General features: G+C 41.2%; 1 protein-coding gene across 1 annotated transcript in view; it reads left to right on the top strand.

Moving 5' to 3' along the window:
* Window positions 1–21,503, top strand: part of LOC144537504 (sickle tail protein homolog) — a 61,082-nt gene that overhangs the window by 29,325 nt on the left and 10,254 nt on the right. The window contains exon 2 of the mRNA XM_078281262.1: window positions 14,882–15,168. Coding sequence (XP_078137388.1) covers window positions 14,882–15,168 — 287 coding nt within the window. The remainder of the gene's footprint in view (window positions 1–14,881; window positions 15,169–21,503) is intronic.

The following is a 21,503-nucleotide window of genomic DNA, read 5'->3' as shown; positions in this document are numbered from 1 at the left end:
CACCGAATCCAGGATTCAGCTTCGGATTCGGCCGAATATTGTGCTTTTTGATGGGGATCGGTTTCTGCCGAACCTTAGCATTTTTTTCCACTGAACCCCATGCTTGCACTACGCACGCTACACTGGTCGACGTAATGACGCCGCCGTTAATTACGGAAAGGTGTTTACGTAGGTGGACCGTTCAATGCAGTAGGCTGTGAGAAAGTGAAAATGGAACTTGTGAGCAGAAAAAGTGTTGTTTGGCAATACTTTCAGTCAAAAGAAGGCATTCAAGTCGAGCTACATGTTAAATTTGCAATGCCGATTTGTCTCGTGGTGGCAAGGACCGTAAAAAATACCCAACATTGCCGCTGTTCAAACATTTGCGTATGAAACATCTGAAAGAATACAAGTTGTGCATGAAGGAATCTACAGACAGCAGCCAAAATGCTGCAACTTCAGGTACGGCAAAGGTTTACTGTGTTAATGGACTGAGGATGGGAGTAGGATTCGGTACTCGGTTTTGGATTAGGCAGAATATTAACCAGTGGATTCAGTATTCGGCCGAACCCCAAAAATCTGGATTCCGTGCATCCCTAATTAAAACTTTGTTTTCCACTTGGGGGCAGCACAACAAGCTGTAAACACAACATGACATCACTTTATAAAGTTGTCATAGTTGTGTTTCTGGCCATCTGACAAATGTAAATCCAATATTCACTCTCTTTTAGCTCTGTTTTTGGTCTCCACCAACTCCAGAGGGAAATATCTGTGTCTTTAGCTGCTAAATTCTCCACTATGTTTTTCAGTTTGTCGCTATCTTTGCCTGTCTGTCATTTGTTGATGGGCAAGTGGTGAACAGTAGGTTTATCAGAGCTTTTCCCCACTGAAAACAGCTTTCTGTTGCTGCTGGAAACAGGGTTGATATGAGCCGTGAGACTGAATCAAACAGTGAAGCTTAGGGGGAACTGGAGAGTTGGGTGTTAATTCTCTGTGGATTTATCTCAACAAACGACTCCTTTCACATTACTAATAGTTATTTCATTAACTATTCACATAAAATAGCAACTTAAAGGCTAAGGTGACTCCTCAAACTGCTAACTTTCAACATTCATTAAATATATTTCATTTATATATAAATATTTTTTTTATAAATGTTGGCAGTCTTGAAAAATAAAAGGAAAGTTGCCATACCAACCACAAACATTCTTGTGTTCATTCTGTAAATCCACTTTGTTACAGACATTATTCCCGGTATGACTGGCATGCGGCAGTATTGTTTCTGCTGCAATGGTCTCCATTCTGTTATTATGTCGTTGTAAACTCTAAACCAAAAATTATTTCATGTCACTGGGGGAATCTCTGCTTGCTGTTTTTCCAGAAACAACCAGTTCATTCTCTTTGGACTATTAACTAGTACACTTTCTATGGAGCAGCTGCAAACTTCACACTTGATGACAGCACTTAGTTTGACAGTCGGTTCTCTGATTTCCAGCTTTGGGAGAGAGTTTTTCCTCTGATCAGAATTTGTCTCGACGATAGGAAAAACATATAAGAAATGTTAACTATTCCCTTTTAAGGTTCTATGCTGCACTGCAGTTGGAGGTCTACAGCATGGGTTTGCAGCATCTACAGTATCATTTCCATGTGGGTTATGTGTTACACAGTATGTCCCAGTAAGATGGATTCTGCGCTGCTTTGATCAGGGTAGAGTCCCCTCGCTAATCCGCTTGAGCTCTGGATGTTTGCCCAGGACAGATACACACATACACACACAAACACACATACACACACAAACACACATACACACACAAACACACACACACACACACACACACACACACACACACACACACACACACACACACACACACACACACACACACAAATTGTGATTAAAAAACAGATGTGAAGGCCTAGCCAAAAAGATGAAATGGTCTGAATAAATCAAATGGGTACACTGACATAACACTCGGATGTTGGACTACACATTTGCGTGTTTAAGTATACTGTGCCATTTGATGTGAGTAGATTTTGTATCTGTAGTCAAAGTTATCCCATTACGCAATGTCTTGTAGTCATATATATATATATAGGGCTGTCAATCGATTAAAAAATTTAATCTAATTAATTACATACTCTGTGATTAATTAATCTAAATTAATCGCATACTAAATTAACAGTGCCTGAACCGATACTTTTTAAGAAAGTAAAAAAAGAAAAGAAAAAAAAAGGGTACTGAACAACCGTTTAGTAACATTAAAGAACGGCTTGTTTATTGCTAAGGCCATATGGTCAAAATTAAATGATTTATTAATAATGTATAACAATAACTTATTTCACTAGTAAATTGCTGTTGAACGACAAAAACAACCACCAGATGGGAAAAGGACATTTACAATAACTTCAAATGCACCACAAGGCTGTAGTTTACCAGTTTCATTGAACGCACCGTCTGTGTTACGGCAGCTGCCTGCAGATTGTTACATACCACCTGTCTTAAATCCTCTACAGTAAAACACAGTCAAACTTTACACCGTTTAGCGTTAGCTGTCAGCATTTTAACCGTTTTTAATCCAGCTACTAGCTAGCGGTAGGCTAACGTTAGCTGTTGTGTTAACTAGCGTCACGTGCAGCGGTGTTTGTGTTACCTGTATCGTCTGTTTCAGAGCATCAGAGAGAAGCGCAGACATATCAGTGGCACCAGATTTCGGTAGCCAGGGTTGGCAGGAAGAAGATTTTTTAAGTAAATGTTCCAATTAATGATCCAGGCAGCACATTCTCGTCTCCCTCCTTCATTTTACAGTCCAATGGTGGCTAGAACGGCTCCGGGTCAAACGTCAATATGGAATGGATTAATCTGTGTTAATTAAATTAACGCGTTATTTTAACAGCCCTAAAATATATATATATATAAATGTACAGAATAGTGAGTGTGCTCTTTATCCAGAGCAGTCATAACTAACTTAATGATGTCATGCCCACGTGGATTCCCATGTCTTTAGTAACACCTTGTGGGAAAAATACGAGCATGATCTCTGATCCATATTGTAATTACAGCTGCAGGGCACAGACAGGATTAGGAAATGTAAATGCTCTCCTCCTGTCATTTCTCCTCCTATTTAGGAGCCATTTAAGAGTTCTTAATTGCTCCAGGCTTTACTGTAAATCTCTGTTCCCTGTATTTGAGCACTAATAAATGGGTGGGAAGAGATTTTTATCTGGATGCATGCAGCTGATGAGTGGAAAGGGTGTGATTAAAAGATGGGGATGGAGAGAAGAAACAGGAGGAGAGAAGAGAGGAAGGCAGGGGAAGAAAGAAAGGGTGCTACATGAGTACCTCCCTGCATTACATCACTGAGATGCTTCAGCACTGATGACATCGTCGGGCTGAGAGGGGAGGGGGCTGGCCCTGGGGATGATGTCATTAATAACCAATCAGAGAACTCCGAGCCCAATGGAGTCTGGCTAGCTCCTGAGGCTGAAATAGTTGGATCTCTGAAAATGTCTTTTCCCCCTCTCAAATCACGGAGCCTTTGTGTCTTTTTCCTGAGGTTATTTTTAGACTTGTGTTGAAACAAATATATTTCAAACCTGTTCATGCCTCTGCCACAGAGCAAAGGGTAAGCAGAGCTGGCTCTCCCAAAGAAGAGAGAGCCATGTAAATATAGCCTGAAGGGAATTAGCATTTAACTAACTTAATAGCACTTGAAGGAACTGCTTTCTGCCTGTCCTCATGAATTGACCAGTTTCTACTTTACCATGTTTGGTATGAACCAAGCAGTGCTAAGCATCAATTTCAAGCCAGGGAGGTCATGCACTGGGACATTTTAAATTTACTTTGACTGTTTTCCTTAAGGGCTGTTACAGTGGGCAGATATATTTGTCTCTTTAGCTGCTAAATATTCACCAGCTTTTTGGTCTGCCATTTGGTGCTGGGCAATTATTTTTCATTGAAAACAGATGCCTGCTAGAACGCTGATGAGAGTTGTTGGATGTTACAAAACAGTAAAGTTTTTGGTCATAAAACCAAAACACTAAGCTGAAGAGCTCTAATACAAACCTATGAACTGAGTGGAACTGGAGAGACAGGTGCCAATTCTCTGTGGATTTGTCACTATGAGTGACCCATTTTTACATTACATGTAGTCATTTGATCCATTGTTAATATCAAAATATTGATTAGAGCAGCTTTAAAAGTGTGACTTTAAATGTCTCGTTATACTGTAAGGACTCCCAATGCCCTACTACCTTGCCTGTTGCATTCCCTCTTAAATTTTTATAAATAAGGCCGTTAAATTAGCCTGCTTTGCTGCAAGGAGGAGTTGATTACAGTACAGAGGCCAAAAACATAGAAGGTTATATGATGCCAGGTAGCTATTCCATGTACACAGAGTAAAATCAATCACTGGCACTGCTGTGCAGTTGGCACTGCTGTGTAGTTAGTATTGTGCCCACACACAGAAACTCCTTGACCATTCATACACCCCATGACCTGATCCCCGTCTGGCTGTGCATTATAGTCCCACTGTGGTGAAACTATTAAACTTTGCAGGCGTTCACTTTTTCTCCACCTCTCCCATGGGAAAGCTGCAACATTTCCGTTACACTATAATAAAGCTGTTTCCTTTCTTACTTCCCCTCAAGTTGATCACCTGCATTCTTGTGATTCCATGTAGAAATCTCCTCTTACAGTTCTTGAAAATATACTGTATGCACACCATGTTTTTGTGTTTTAATAAAACTACAGATCTTTAACATTACCATTTTTACACAGAGCATTTAGGGGAAAGAATGTACTTAGCCTACAATGTTACGGTTTAAGGATGCATTTTCCACCCTCTGAATAGGCCTGGCCAAACTGGTCCACATTCACAAACCTTCCAAGCCCTTCTGCTCCACAGAGCCTTAAGCTTGGATGCAGTCCACCCACTGACCCACACATACACACACATCTATACCGGGACACACAGCCATAGACACACGGACAGCAGCTTTCACAGATAAAGACTAGGACAGAGGCACTAGTGTTCCCAGGACTCTTAGAGTGGCTCCCCCCTTAACAGGGCCTATTTCATATCCCTCCACCACCTGCATCACTTATCAGCTCCAGCAGCACTCACCTCTCCAAAGCAGGACCGTATGGAGCCACTCAGTTTCATCAGCTCTCTGACACACACAGTTGTAGACACTTGGAGAATATAATGTAAGCGGAGTATTTTTGAGGTGTTTGAACAGTACATTTTTTACATAATACACCTTTATCCTCCAGGCTAATATCATACAGTGGATTTACAGTATGGCAAATGCTGATTTGGTATTATTTGATGTATTAAGACATTTCCTTTTCATTGCATTCCTGAGCTGTTGGGTAGTAATACATTTAAAATATACGCTGGTTACGCTGTGCTAGCATGCAGAGAAAATGGAAGAGGAAGAGATACGCAATGCATGGGGTAAAGTGAGGAACCCATGATTGACTGGCTGGCAAAGTCCGGGCTCTAAGCTGCTTATCGCTATGAAGAGAGTCAATTGCAGCGCAATCACTTTTTAATAAACTTGTGAGAGAGCAGACATATTTTAATGAAGGCCATGTGCAGGCTGAATGCATAGTTAACTCCCTGCAGCAAAGGAGACTAAAGTTGCTTTAATTTACTGTGATATCTCTAGTGGGTCTTCATGTACTTGTGTCCTAAAATGTGTCTTACTCCATCTAATTATCACCAGATAAGAATAGCAGATGCCTATCAGTATTTTAAGCCTGTTTGTGCAAAGTAAGCCATATCTTTTATTTACTGTATGCATATGTGCTTGTGCTGATGTAACCTGTGTGTATTTTTGTTGCTGTGTACACTTGTTTTGAATTTGTTGACAGAAAAAACTTGTCAAAACAGATAAGAATATTGTATCAACAAGCACACAGTTTGCGAGAGGCCTGAGAATTTGACTTGTTCTCACTTCATGCCGTTCCTGTTGCAATATCTATGCAACATTCTGCAGGCTGATGGACCGTCTGTACTGAAAGTCTGTAGGCACAGCCACCGTGCAGTTATCATCACATGGCCAGAGTTCAGCAGAGAGATAATGGCTCTCTTGTCAGGAGAAAATCAGCAAAGTAGGATTTTGATGGAGTGCCGTGCAGCTACTGGCTTTATGGATCAGTATTCCCCCCCCCCTCCAAAAAAAGTCAGCTGCTAGTTTATTGAAAGTTGTCACCAGTCACTGGCCTGGCAAAAAGTATTGAAACTCAGACATCAAATCGGCACTAGTATCAAAAATGCAAACCCTAGTCACACTTGGTAGCCTGTTAAACAGATGAGTCGCTCACAACGGGGATTTGGTGTGATTAAATCAACTGCAATAGACCGTTTCTAGCCCAGTGCACTCGTATCTTTTTTCCAGAAAGAGAGTTCAGGGTGGATCTCCTCAGGAGATTCTGGTCCTCGGGAGGTTGCAGCGGTTGACCTAGAGTGAATTAGATTCCAAAGAAAAAGTTTAGAGAAGACGTAGCCTCCTATCAGGCTCCTGGGTAGATGTCCTCCTCTCAGCTGCAGCTGTTCTCAGCATCTCTCCATCCCTCCCCCTCAGGACGCCACTGGCCTCACTGTTGGCCCAGAGACGGTTGTCAGGGGAGACCCGCAGACATCTGAGCCGGTGGTTAGGTTGACTTACACCTACTCTAGCCATAAGTTAATGAAGTGTGCACACTGCTGGGGTTTACTGGAATACACATGTGCGCTTGTGTGCATACACACACATAATTGCACACAGAGACACACACTAACAAACACACCGGTTCATTAAGCAGCACTTAGTGTCTCAGTTAATAAACGACAAAGGAACAATTGTAGAACTTATTTCCTTGTGCAAGATTGAGGAGGCACACATCGTCTTTTTTTCTCGTTCACACACATACAGATGCACACCCTCTACACATAATTTCCCACTGATCATTGAACATCATGCCTGGTGCATCTTCAACAGCACCCCCTGGTGCGATGAAAATGCATCTCTGAAGTAGCAACAACTTGTTTAGTATAGAGAAGGCAATAGCTTTAGTAAGTTAGTTGATTTCAATTGATCTGGTGCTGATGTGTGTCAGAGAGGGGTAGCAGACAGACATGGGGTTTGTGCTGATGAGTGGAGCTGGCCAATAAACAAAGCTATTTGTTGAGTTGTTTGTTGAGTTGTTGTTGAGGCAAGCGGCTCCTTTCTTAACTCCCCTTAGCTTGTTTTTTATACAACAGCAGAAGAAAGAAGTGGAGAAAAGGAGGGAGACAGAGAGCAAAATGATTAATTTGCAGACTTGTGAATAGCGATTGCAGGATTACAAAGAATGAGTCAAACTTTATCGAAGCTGTAGTCCATTCAGTAGGAAGGGTATTAACATTTCACTAGTTAAATATTTCATATATATATATATATATATATCATATAAGTCTCACCCACTCAGAATAAGCAATTCCACTTGGAGGTTAAGCAGCAGTAAAATCAATTTGCCGTGCTTCATTGAGTCCAGCTACAGAAAAGTACTTAAATATGCTGTGAGTCTCCTGTGTGATGATATCTATGTATTTAACCTTTATTTTATGTGAAGTTGTCAAATTCTCCGCTGTTCCATAGCTGTTGTGATATCACATCTGCTAAGCCCTGTCTGTTTATAAGGCTAAACCAGAACGGAAAGTCTTGACAGGCCTGTGTATCTGACCACACATACACATTCTTACTGTACGTATCCACACATACACACATGCATCTGAATTAAAAGGTGCACTGCAGTCAGTGTATATACCACAGAGCTGTGGGTGTCTACAAGTCTGAGCTGAGACAGATGTTGCGGTGGTCTTGCTAAAAGGGTGGGAACAACTTTCATTAACAGTAGCACGGCAGCTGGGAGATGTCTCATTAAGTGAGAGATAGAGGGGGAGAAAAGGGAAAGAGAGAGAAAGATAGTTAAGAAGAGATTAGAAAAATAAGAGTAGAAGAGGAAAATCCGGTCATGTGCTGAGGAGTCTAATGAGTTGCAGAACTTCAGGAGAGGAATCTGACATCTGAATTCCCAGTGACTTTTTTTTAAGTCACTAATGAGAATTTATTTGTCTGCCTCAGATGTTTAATTCATATGATATGCTTTATTTTATGGTATGTTATTCCTGAAGGAGTGGACAGTTGTGTGTTTTAATGGGGAGGACAGCCAGTGAGGGGACAGTTGAGAAACAAAGGTGTCTGTCGGCTGTGCTGTAGTGTACAGTATGACAGTGCCAGTGTCCCGAATGGACAACACGGCTAAAACGTGGGGTATACTCGCCGCAGCCGAGCTGTCGAGCGCAAGTGTGACGTCATGGGAGCGCCATAACTGTTTATACTCCCGTTTGGTGGTCGCGACACTAGTTGCAGTCTTCTACTGAACAGAGGGTGCTTATAAGGGAAAGGCTACCGACTTTGCTATTTCTACGGACTAGAAAAAGAAGAAAAAGGTAAACAACGGCAGAACTGGCAGCATTGACGTCAATGCTTCGATTTGATTCGATGACCTACTTCGTCGGATCAAGCCTTTCATTCGCCATAAAAGAACTCATCTTCACCCAGTAAGTTTACAAGAGAGACTTGCAGTCACTCTGAGAGTCCTGGCATCCGGTTGCACTCGAGCTCGTTCATGCTCTCTGTTTCCGCGCCGCTGAAAGAAATAGAGTGGTGCGCGCCCTCTGGTCGCGCACTCAAAATCCTGGAGCGCCAGCGAGATCTATGTCATTTTGATGTCACATTAGCGCGCACGAGCTCGGCTACGGCGACTGTAAAACGGCCTTAAGGGTGAATGCTCTCACAGTACACATGCACATTGTGGACTTCACTCTTGAATCAACAGGTCACGTAAACACACAGAGAGGAGAAGGAAGTGGATTAATCATAAGGAATAATGTAGGAATTGGTATTTTTGTCAAAAAAACAGTTCTGTTCTAATACAGCATAGACGGAAAAAACATAACAGCCCTATCATTCTCCAGGAATTGTGACATTGTGACCTGAAAGTTATATTATCAACCTCCCACAACAAAACAAATCAGCACTGATCCACAGCCTATTGGAGAGAGGGACTTGGGGGTAAAGGTCACCTCATTCACAATGGTCTATCAGATTGGGTGGATTTCATATGTGCACTTTTTTTTTTGGCAGTGAGCCTTAGGCTAAACCTGTAATGAAATCTGTCCTATTAATGAAAGGTTTCTATTTTCACTTTCTCTTTGTAAGAAATCACTTTCACACATGGAATGCTTTTCCCATTGTGTGCAAAATTTGAAAGTGTTGACATGAGTGAAAATTTTAGTTTTTATCACTTGAACATGTGAAACAGATACCCAGATGTAGGAAGTCAGATATTTCCTGCATGTAAGTGTTAGAGCATGTGTGTGTGTGTGTGTGTGTGTGTGTGTGTGTGTGTGTGTGTGTATTTCGTGTGAAAAATGTGGCCGGGCTGCATTGCAGGCGCATTTTGGAACTCTGGTGTCAGTTACCTGAACAGAAAGAGCTTATCTGTTGGATCAGCAATCAGTGACAGGTCGGTAAAGAAATCAGCTTCTTTTTTCTGTCAGCTTTGAGCGGGCCACCTCCACAGACTCTCACACATTAGCCTTCTACTGTAGCTTGGCAGGGTCAGTGTGCAGTGCTGACTGTGGGTGAAATAGAGTGTTAAGAAAAGGGCACAGAATCAGGTGGTCATGGTCTGGCACAGGAAGGACAACTAATGGGAAAACAAAGGTTATTTAGGTACAAGATGCAGAGGACTGGGGAAATATGTCCACAGTTTCTATCAGTTTTATAGCCATCTTTCCAGTTTGGGCTCCAAAAATGTAACTTAGATTTCCAACAACTTAATGGCATTATTACTAACCAACTTATTTGAAGATGTTTTTTCAAGAAATGACATTATGATACTCAAGACATTATCTATTTATTTTTTTTAGAACATTGTAATAAAAAAAAATCACGAGTCTACAGCCACACTAGAGGCTGTTGGTTTCCTCAGATGGCAAAGTCATGACCCGCCTTACTCTGCATATGATTGGCTAGTGCTTGTTGCCTTTGTTGGTTGGGTTGGTTAGGTTTAGGCAAGAGGAGTGAGATTGGTAAGGTTTAGAGTAAAAGTACCATGGTAAGCCAATCAGAGGCAGGTCATGACTTCGCCATCCTAGAAAAATATCGCGTTTTGGAGTGCTTTGAGCTAAATGCTAACGTCAGCATGCTTACAATGACAATGCTTACATGCTGATGTTTACAATCTTGGATTTTAAATCAGCAAAGTGATTTGTAATTTTTACTACTACAATGCATTCAATACTTATTTTACATTTTACATTTTATGCAAAACCACAAATGTCAAACTTACGGTGGTGCTAAAGGACAAGTCAGGGGATCGTAAAAGCTTCATTGTCTAGGACCCATGAATGTCTGTACAAAATTGAATGGCAATCCAATGTTTGAAGATATTTGAGTCTATACCAAAGTGATGGACCAACCGACTGACCAGCATGGCTAGAAATCTTGTAATGGATCATTATTATTTCTGCCCGCTGGCAGCATTTTTCAAACAAGATTAAAAGTCTCAGTCCAAAAGACTTGTTAAACTGGGTATTATTGCAGTGTATTAGAAGCTTAATTTATTCTAATCATATTTAAATAAGATCCTTTTTTCTTTACACTAGGCTCAGTTCCACTTGAAGGGATCATCTGATATCCTGACTCCGATAACTTCTACATAATAAAAATACTGTCAGATACTCAACAGCGGGCTAGTGCAGTGTGTATAACTATTCATGGCTTCAGGGTATCGCCATGTGAGTCTTGCTTTTATTGCACACAACAGGATTTTATATCTAACTGCTTAGTTATGGGACAGTAATAGTAGGGGAGAGTGGGAGTGCGCACAGGGAAACATTCCTCCATAAATAAGTGAAAGTAACTGCAAACAGCAGGAGGCCATGTTCCTCATAAGACCTGGGTGCTCATGGGCAAGTGTTTCATGTTGTCTTTCAACTGAGGGGACCATCATTTACTCAACTACTGGCAGCTGTGAAAGAGACAGCAGCATTCTTAAGCTATTGGGGCGAGACACAATTCACTTGCAGATCCCTTGTGACACTCTGCAAGAAGGAGGTCATTTTTTGGCCTGGAATGTTGACAGTAAAAGTGCAGTGAGGCAGGTTGTTAAGACCATATAGTGTAATTGTTGGTTTGGAAGAGCTGCTTTATTTATGACTGTGGGTTGGCAGGTTGGAGGCTGACCTGTTGGTTGGTTGTGATGATTGTGTATGTGTCATTGTCAGAAGGATTTTGACACAGAAACACTGACACTAACTTCTATGGCTAAGATGAAAACTAAAGAATTTCAGACTCTCTTTGACACTCTTTGAGTTGACTTTGGGTTATATATTGTCAAAAATTCAATGTTAATGTTCAAGAAAAAGCAAAAACCCTGATAGCATATCACATTTTATGTTCGCCATGTGTCAAATGTCATTCCCACTGAAACATTATAAAATATTTAAGGATAGTTGTATATTTGCCAAATGACTGGGGCATAACAATCCAATAATAAAACTTTTTTATTGGTTGCTTTGGGCTCATTTTGTTGTTGTATGTCAGTCAATACATAATATAGGTATTTTTCAACGAACCTCAAATGTGTTCTAGAGTTTTATAGCAAAAAGATTCAGTTAAAGTTGTAGGTCAAGTAAGTTCTTTTCCTGCTTTCAGCAATTACACAAACAATTCTATCCATCTAAAAATCTTTTAGAAAAAGGATGAAATACCATTGTACTATGCTATAGCTGCTGCTTGCACAATCTGGTCATATAGCCACTGCTGAATGCAGCATGTTCTCTTTGGGTTGTTGCATATAATTCTGGGAAACATAGGAAATCACTAATTTATGCAGGACTAGATCAGACAGCTTGAGCACCAAAAAAGGAATTTACAACATTTCCTCAAAAAGGAATTCTTGGAATTAAATGAACATTCAATAACTGTATACAGTCTTAACAACTCAGTTCCACAGTATAATCACATGATCCCTCTCTATTGGCCTGCTAACTGTCGGCCTATTGTGGCTAGGAGCCTAAGCACGTGAACGGGTGAAAGCAGACATAAGTGGGTGGAAGCAGACTTGTCTCCATATGTTAGACATCATCCGTCAGCTGCTGCATTGTGTTTATCCATGCACTCACCCCACCACTTTCAATTACATGGCCCACAAACTAGGCCATTGATCCCCTCACGTTTTCCTGTTAAGGTATGCCAATTTGCACCTTCTTCTAGCGCATTGAGATCAGGTCACTTACATCAGCAGCTGCAAAGAAATGATCTCATGCAGAGTCGCAGCCCTTCCCCCGTCTTCCTTTACATAGACACACATATATGTACAGACTAGAGACGTGTACCTACAGACTTGTTTGCACAATATATGAAGCCTGCGAGCATGTTTGCTTACTGTCAGGCAAACAGGTCATAGTTGCTTTTAATAAACCCCAGAGTAGGAACAAACACAAAGACTGGTGTCTCCTGTGAGGCTCCTAATTGGACACAACATTGCCTGCAGGACAGGCGCTTGCCTAAGTCCATCGTGTTGATAAGATAACTTGATCACATATTAGCTGGCTGCCATGCACTGAGAGCAGTTTGGATGTGGCTCAGAAGTAGGTTATGACACATTTGGATGCATGCTAGTGTCTGGTGGGCCCCTCTGTGGGGATGGAGAGTTAAACAAGAGATAGCTTGCAGAGAAAGTCCTGATAAAAAAAACAGACGGTGTGTGTGCGTGCGTGCGTGCGTGCGTGCGTGTGTGTGTGTGTGTGTGTGTGTGTGTGTCAGACAGTTTGACTGACACCTGTTAGTCTCAGGGTCCAGTTTTAAGACGAGATAATGTGTTTCTTGTCAATGCTCTCCGTCTGTCTCATAGACATTGAATTCAGTCTATGACCACTCCATGGTAGCAGAAGAGCTTTTAGCCCAAGGGCGAGGGGCTAGTCGCTCTGTGGCCTGGAATGCAGTTGACTTTCTAAATCCCCCACCAGTCTATCCTGGGGCTGTGGGGCAGGGCCTATCTCAAGCCCCCTTTTTCCATGTGAGCTACGTCTGGAATCTCAAAGCAAGCAGTTAGCTGATTCTCCCAGCCTCACTCTTTCACCGTCACTGTGTTTGTTGATCTCAAGGTGCAATGGAGGAGGAAATAGCAGATGAAGACAAAGATTGTTCACTTGGGGAAGGTAATGAGCTTTCTGACAAGCCACTCGCAAATGAATTATGATCCTTTGGAGGTTTGAGTCTATTCTGTCTGCCGAGTGTAATTTGGTTAGCAGTGGGGAAACTGTGTTTGGGAGTTAAAAATAGGATTGGAAATACATGAGACTACCGGGGCTCTGAACTTGAGCAGGGTGGGGGTTTGTGCTAATGGTGCTGGTGACAGGGCTTGATTGTGACGCGCCTCCACCTGATATTTCTCCAAAATTAGGCCTTTTTTTTTTAGCTTTTTGTGTTTACTGAACAAAGGTGTTTGTGTTTTCTTCAAAAGATCTGCAGGTGTAAACAAAACAGACAAAAACTGTACTAGATTGAAAGACAGAAAGGAGAAAGTTTAGTTATTGCAGTTATACTAAGCATGTGTTTTTCTCCAGTTGTTGCACTAGTTAAATCTATGGAGCTACCTCTGTCTCAGTCACAACATGTCTTTGAGAAGCAAACAATAAATTCCTTTTTTTCATTTGTGGCTCACAGCATGCTTTCAAGCTTTCAAAGAAGAAAAGAAAAGCCATATTACACCACCCACAAAATAGTGGCAAATCACTTGAAATATCCATCTTCAACAACTGTTGAAGAACCGAAAGGTACACATTATAGCTCTGCTGAAGCTGTCTGTTAAGAAAACAAGGCAACACAGCAGCTCACTTTATAGCTTCTTCTTCTCTCTTCATTTTGCTGCCATCCATATTATCTCCTTTAGTTCCCTCTTCTCTTCTCTTCTCTTCTCTTCTCTTCTCTTCTCTTCTCTTCTCCTACAGAATCTCACAGGATAGCTTTCAGCTTGATGGATTGTTTCTGTATTCCCGAGGCCATGATTGAGATAGGACAAGATAACAGTGCAAATATGTTTATATGCCTAATGAGGCTGTATTTATTTTATCTCCATTCTGTCCTAAAATCTAATATTCATCTTTAAAATCACTTTTTATATTCTAGAAAGTGTTTTCATAAGATAAAAGGGGAATATTTGCCTATTGCAGTATACGTATCATGGCTAAGGTCTTCTGAAACAGAAGACATTTAATTTTAATATTTTTGAATTGAAAATGTCACCCTTTAATTAAACGTATTGCATCTAGCAGTTTCTGCTCAATCTCAACATTTTGCAAGGCTCTGGATGTATAAACAGATGCTCTGCATATCGTTTCCGAGTAACTCCATTTGTGCCTCCTTATATTAATGGATATCCTTGGCTTTTTTTATTAAGGAAAGAAGCCTGAGCAGCTGTTTCAATTCAGTGTTTTCATCACCAATAGTCTGTCTGTCACATTAAATTATGGATTTATTGCTGTAAAGTCAAACAGTATGAATATATAACGAACTGGGCCAACTGCATATGTTTATTTCAGCGTTGCTTCTGGAGAGAATATCATTTTTCTCTGTGGAATTTTTCTTTACTTTCTCACATGGAGTGTGTGATAGCAAAAGAGAAGAGACTATAGTCTTAGTTTTTTCCATTTAAAAATAGGTTTAGATCTCAGATGGTTGAATTTGATCTGACATGCTTCATGACCTGTAGAATAATAACATACACGCACGCACTTGCAGTTGATGTTAAAACATCAGCACAGCACATTTGTTTTGACCCCATGTCTCTCTGTCCCCTCAGAACAAACCAAAAGCAACCTGAAGGTAACCTCCCCAGAGGACGCCCAGCACGTAAGCCGCAGACAGGCCTCCCCAAATGGGACGGCCCCTTCAAGAGGGGACGCCAAAGGCAGCCGCACGGTCCCTCGAAGACACACGTTAGGGGGAGCCCGCAGCTCCCGAGAGATCCTAGCTATGCAGCCGTCAGACATGGACAAGAAGAGGGAGGCCTTCCTGGAGCATCTGAAGCAGAAATACCCCCATCATGCCTCAGCGATCATGGGCCATCAGGAAAGGCTGCGAGAGCAGGTCAGTGGATTGAGAGAGGCCCCGGGTGGGCAATGTTGTCGTTTGTTTTGGCTCAAATTGTTAGGATGATCTGATTTATGAATCTAAATGTCTTGTTTATTTCAATGAATGAATTACAGAGAATCACCCAACTATACCCCCTTAGGATAAGATATAATGATGCCAGCGCATTGTTTTTGTTTTTCCGGCCTGCCATCCACCTTGTTTCCAGATGGAAGCAGCTGTTTTCAGTGTCAATGGTCCAGCACAGTTGATAGACAAAGTTAGCAGGTAAACAATGTACACATCAGAAATCCAAACGAATGCTAATGTTGCTGCATGTCCACTGGATGTGTAAATAGGCCACCACAACATTTCTCCATTTCAACTTCATAAAGTGAGAAAATGTTAAATGTTGTGTTTTAGTTTATTCCTCTTCCAGAGTATTCAAAGAAATTCTATTATTACATTTTAATATCTGTTTAGTATCCCCTTAAGCAGCAATATTTAGCATAATTTAATATGTTTGTTCAATTTAATCTAGCACAAATGTATTCTACTTCTGACAATTGAAATAACCTACAAGTATTTCTTAAAGGAATAGTTTGACATTTTGGGGAATACAGCCTGTTAGCTTAGCTTAGTATAAATACTGGAATCGGCCACATAACCCCCTATACAATGGTAAATAGTTGTTTATACACTTCAGTTTTTATCTAAATTACACAAACGAGATAAACATGTTAATTAGTGAGCTTTTGGGGTAACGGTACAGTACATACAGGGATATAAGATATAAGAGTGGTATCAATTTTCTCATCCAACTCTTGGCAGAAATCAATAACGCATATTTTCCTACTATTTTACTAATTCTTTAACATGACAACGAAGATAAAAGAGGGATGACAGTACAAATTAGTTAAATTAGTTAAATAATGATGTTTATGTACTTTCCGAATCAAATGTGAACTTCTAAGTGCTCTTGCCCTCCTATATGGCCACATTGGAAGTATTGTTATTTTTCTCTGCAGACTGAGGCATCAGTGCAACTGCAAAACTATTTCCTCCTCTTTTTTTGCCGCAGGTTAAATGTGAAGTCTATCCTATAAATCTGCTTGTCACGTTTCCCTCCCACAGCTGCTGTGAAACAGTAATGTGGTGTTTGTGTGAAGGAGTAGAAAACAAGTGACTGTTTGAATCGTCCATACACTCTGTAAAGCCTGATTTGATCACCATAATTGGACTTCCTTCAGACTGCTTTGTGTATTCTAGACTACAGTATGGTGTATAAAGTATACATGTGCTTTTACTGATTATAAAGTCTCCCCGTGCTTTTTTAAGTCAAGTAAGTTAATGGGGGAGGGCGACACACGTAGTCACGATGAGGACATTTTGGCTCACCTGGTCATTGTCTGTTTGTTTTCTCTGAGTCAGAGGAGACAAAAGGGATGGGCAAGCTGGCTTTGTAGCCAAAACAATTGAGGTAATGGTGAGACTGGCACCAAGCCACAGGGGTGCTCCAGGCAGTGGTACTTGTATTGTGCAAGTGGGATTTTGTGTGCTGTTTTCAGACCTGCACACATGCAAAGTAAACCCTTTTCATGAGGTGCTCACTGTGAACCCAATGAATTTGCATAGGTAATATCAGTCAGCAGGGATGATGGTGGTGTGTGTGTGTGTGTGTGTGTGTGTGTGTGTGTGTGTGTGTGTGTGTGTGTGTGTGTGTGTGTGTGTGTGTGTGTGTGTGTGTGTGTGTGGTAGGCGACATGTGTGCGTATATAGGCTACATCAACAAATTATCTATCTAATAACTGTTGTTATCGAGTGCACACAGGGAAATGGAGAAAAGAGTTTGTTATTAAATTGAGGTAGTCAGACAGGTAAATTCAACATCGGACTGGGGTGGAGTCAGAGTTCCCATAGTGACTCGTGATGTCACCGCTGGAGGGGCTCGGTTTACGTGTAGGTGCCTGCTGGAGCGAACTGGCAGGCTGTGTTAGAGCTGAGTGCAGGAACGCTGCTCTGCAGAACAGGCGATGGTTATGAAGATTGTCTGGAGGCATGGCTCCGCAGAGGAATAGCAATAAAGTTGTCATACAGAGGGAATAAACTTGTCACATCGGCGCCCGGGCAGAGGCACTAAAGGTAGGACATTGTCGGAAAAATTGCTTTTCCTTTAGGCAGTCAGTGCAGTCCCAGACGTTCAAAACAGCATTGCGTGCCAAAGTAACGTACTTCTACACTAATGTATGGATTATTGCGCTTGTAAACAACGTGTAGTACGCCCGGGAGTGTTTGTGCTGCAGCAGAATGCACACCAGCGGGCTGTCAGGTGCTGCAAAACTTCCAAGAAGCGAATGCAAAACTTGGCGCACGAGTTTTATCGGGAAAGAAAAAAAAGGACGAAATAGTCTTCGAGCACAACTGATCCCTTCACTTCTTTATCAATGTTTAGTAAGATGGAAGCGTGTGGTTGTCAGCAGCAGTAAATCATTCATAAGGTACAATCACCTATCTGCAACTCCCCATAATCATAACGAGATGGCAATTACGTAGCCATAATTGCAACAACAAAAATGATCTATTGCGAACGGAAGTTAAGGGTTGTATCAAAGCATGCTATATCTTGCAAGATATTGATGGTGGTTATGATTATGGAGACAATATAGATAGTTGTTACGCTGTTAGTTGCCGCTATTACTGCTAGTACACGTTTTTGCATTGGCTTCATGTTAAAATGGATTTAAAAATAAAAATCAAATGTATGCGATTTAGTGAGTAGGCTAATTGGATATTTCTTTAAATGTGTTTTACTGTCGATTGGATTTTTGAAAACGATCCAGGATGACTTTTACAATCTACAATCTGTCAAAAGGAACCTGTAGTGGCCACTGCCGTCACTTCGATATAACTTAATGGCTCCTGTTGAATTTCCAGTTTTAAATTGCATTTTCACCGTCGCATTTTTTGGCATGCAGTGAATGTGTTATTTTATTGACTAATTTCAATGGACTTTGGAGTTTGGCTTTTTTATGTCATTAGATTCCATTATATTGCCTTTAATGTGTCCAGGATTGCTGGATATGTTCACTATGTGTAAGTAGCAGCAAGAGGAAGGCTATTTTCTTTTGCTTGTGTATGAACTTGTACTGTAGGCCTATAGAAAAATATGTTTTGGGTAATTCCGGGGTCATAGATAATTATGTTTGGAGCTTACTCATCTGACAGTGCTTTCTTGGAGTTACTATTAAAAGAAAATCTCAAGTTGTATTCCAGTTTGTGTAAATATAAAACTCTTTGAAGTTCCTCCCTCAGCTGCTGAAACACTGAAATGAGACTAGGGAGAGATAAAATGATCTGTTGGTGCTGACTGGTTTCAGTTTGTAGGCTAAGACATGGCACTTTTAAATTGATTTTGGGATGAAACTCCTCATATGTCATTCAGATGTTGGGAGGGAGATTTGAGTGACGCGTGAGTTTAACATGTCAGGGAAGAAGATATGAGATGCTGTCACAAAGCAGACATGAATTTCTGGCAAATTAGTGCAAGATAGTGCTGATAAATGAAAAAAAAGATGATTGAAGACCGCATTTGGCGTAATCTTATTCAAGATGTCAAGAGGAATTCAATCATTCACTGCTAATATAAACAGCGGAACGTTAAATGAAACAAAAACTAAAATGACAAGTTTATTGAAGCGTTTATCATTTGGTGTCCTGGGAAGGTGTAATTATTCTGCTGTAAGGAACAACAACAACAAAACAAGTCAAGTGGCTGATAGATTGTGCGGGAGGAAGCTTCTCACACAGACAAAAGTGCCGACCATACAGGAAAGACAACATCAGTGGCAACAATACATGCTTCAGAGGTGAGAAAGGATTGTCACCGGAGGTTTGAGTTACAAAGGCAGAGATTCATCAAGGTCGGAGCGGAGGTTGGGAAGATGATATCGCTTCTGAAAGGTGGATGACCCCACTCTGCCCAGCATGACTGCACACACACACACCCACCCACACACACACACACACACACCCACCCACACACACACACACACACACACACACACACACACTGACTGACTGACTTTTTCTTATATATGGTACCCCTCGATTCTTTCCTTGTCTCCTTCTGTGATCCTTAAACCTGCAACAAAAGCGAGTGGTTTAATTTCCTCCTCTCCTCATCAGGCCTGCAAAGACCTGGATCCCACCCAAGGGAGATGAGATAATATCCCACTGGCCTGACCACCACCCATCCTCTAACCCCTCTCTCTCTGCTCAGCAGGGTCTTTGACAATCACAAACTGAACCGCTTGACCGATCACAGACACACATACACACACTCACCGAATTCCCTCCTTCCGCCTGTGTGTCACTGTCTGTGTGCGATGAGCTGTGACTAGCTAGGCCCCTGGTTTCTCTAGCGGCCATGTTAGGACAGCTGTCTGCAGCTGTGGGCACCAGACAGACAGACATGTCTGTTACCCCCAAACTGTGATAATCCATTGGCTGATGAGAGCACAGATTATGGTAACAGTGTGTGTCAAAATGGGAAAACTGTATTCCAGTGCATTTTTTGACAGCTGCTCATGTTGTAGTTTGCCTACAGTATGCGGTTTAGTGTGTAGGTGGGATGTGTTGAAAAAAGGTGATGTCAGGTATTTCTATGCACCAATCAGAATTGAACAATACGAGAATCATTGCCTCTGGTGCCAAGAAGATAAGCAGATAAAATGAGATTTATTTATTTATTAATTTACAACTAAAGATGGTTTGATTTCTGGCTTAAAGGGTGGGACAATTTTTCACTGTACAGTTTCTTGTGATCTATTGTTGATAAATTAGCACCAGTATTACTTTATGTTCTGTACTTAGCCAGAGATGTGTCTTGAATTGGCTACAGACATTTGAACTAAATGTGCTCTAGTTTAGTTTTTGTTGTTGTTGTTTTTTACCAGTTTTGGGCTGGTTGTCATTGAAATGATGGCACCCATGTTGAACATGTTGCTGTTTGTGTGTCCTAAAAAGCCCATATTCCATGCAACTCTTGAAATTGAAAGCACATAATTCAATGCATAGAATAAGCTGAACATTTGATTTGAGTCCATCTTTTTTTTTTTTTTTTTTAATACGTGGCATTTCGTTTTTCTCTTCATTTACACATGATGTATCATAGGCAACTGTCTTGTAATACATCATGTGTTGGTTATTATTGGCAGTATTGTATCGTGTTAAGTTATGATTTCTCTGTTAGCCCTATAGCTTTTTAGTATCACAAAATTAAAAAGGTAAAGGGTAAAAGGGTGTATGACGATGATAAACTTTTTTACCTTATAATGTTTCATTCAATAGATTTTACTAAGTGCTTTCCAAAAAAGACATGTCATAACTGTCTTGATAAAAGAACACTTTGAATTGGGAACAAAATAAAGTGAATAAGCCTTGGAAAAGGATCACACAAGAAGAGATCCCTTTTCAGAAGTAGTAGTTGGGCAGCAAGTCAAAAGCCGATCAGTGATATAAATTAAACATGCTGCATTTAGTAACAATGTCAATAAGATGGCAGGGTGCACAAGATCTGCACCCTCCCACCAATTCATGTTAAACAAAGCCACATAAATGCCGCTCATTTGTCATTATACACAGAGTAAATGTACTGTAAACTCTCCCTCTGAGTCTTTCTGTGGCACTGCAACATTTGGCCGGTCCCCCACATACTTCTCTCTGTGGGCTCCTGGCCATGCTACACTCTTGCTCCTCAGAACCAAGGTCAGCTAGATAACACTGGCTCCGAGCATGCATTGCCTCCCTGCAAGTGATCTGACCATGATCAAAGAAACAAAGAATAGGAGGGAGTTTTGGGGGAGTGTTGTTTCTGTTTTAAACTAAACTGCACAAAGAAGAATAATCACTCAATGTCTTCTACTCCTGGCACAGTATGCATGCAGTATCATAAGAGTTGACAGAGGTAATCTGATAAGCACACAGATTACTGCATACTGAAACATGTGTGTGATATTTTCACAAAGCACCTCTTTGTTGTAGCCTTTATTGCACCTTGTGTCTGAAATCACACAATCAGACACTGTGTGCGGCAGGTCTGCTGCAAAACATCTGTTTTTAATCATCCGACCTCCTCCACTGACCATCAGTAGCAGGACTGTTTTTAATGGCATCTGCCAACTCTTCATGAAGTGACATTTTGAGAGCTACCGTGAGTAACACAAACAAGAACCACAAGGTTAATGAGGGGCATGCGTTGACCTGCCAGTTAAAAGGGGTTATGTGTCGGGGGTTTGGGTTTTTGGGGTGCAGCACCCCAACTGAGAGGACAAGCGGTCCGTGGTGTGGCGCCA

This window comes from Sander vitreus, chromosome 22 (assembly GCF_031162955.1).
Source record: "Sander vitreus isolate 19-12246 chromosome 22, sanVit1, whole genome shotgun sequence".
NCBI classification, from domain to species: domain Eukaryota; kingdom Metazoa; phylum Chordata; class Actinopteri; order Perciformes; family Percidae; genus Sander; species Sander vitreus.
This window is presented reverse-complemented; position numbering and strand designations above follow the sequence as displayed.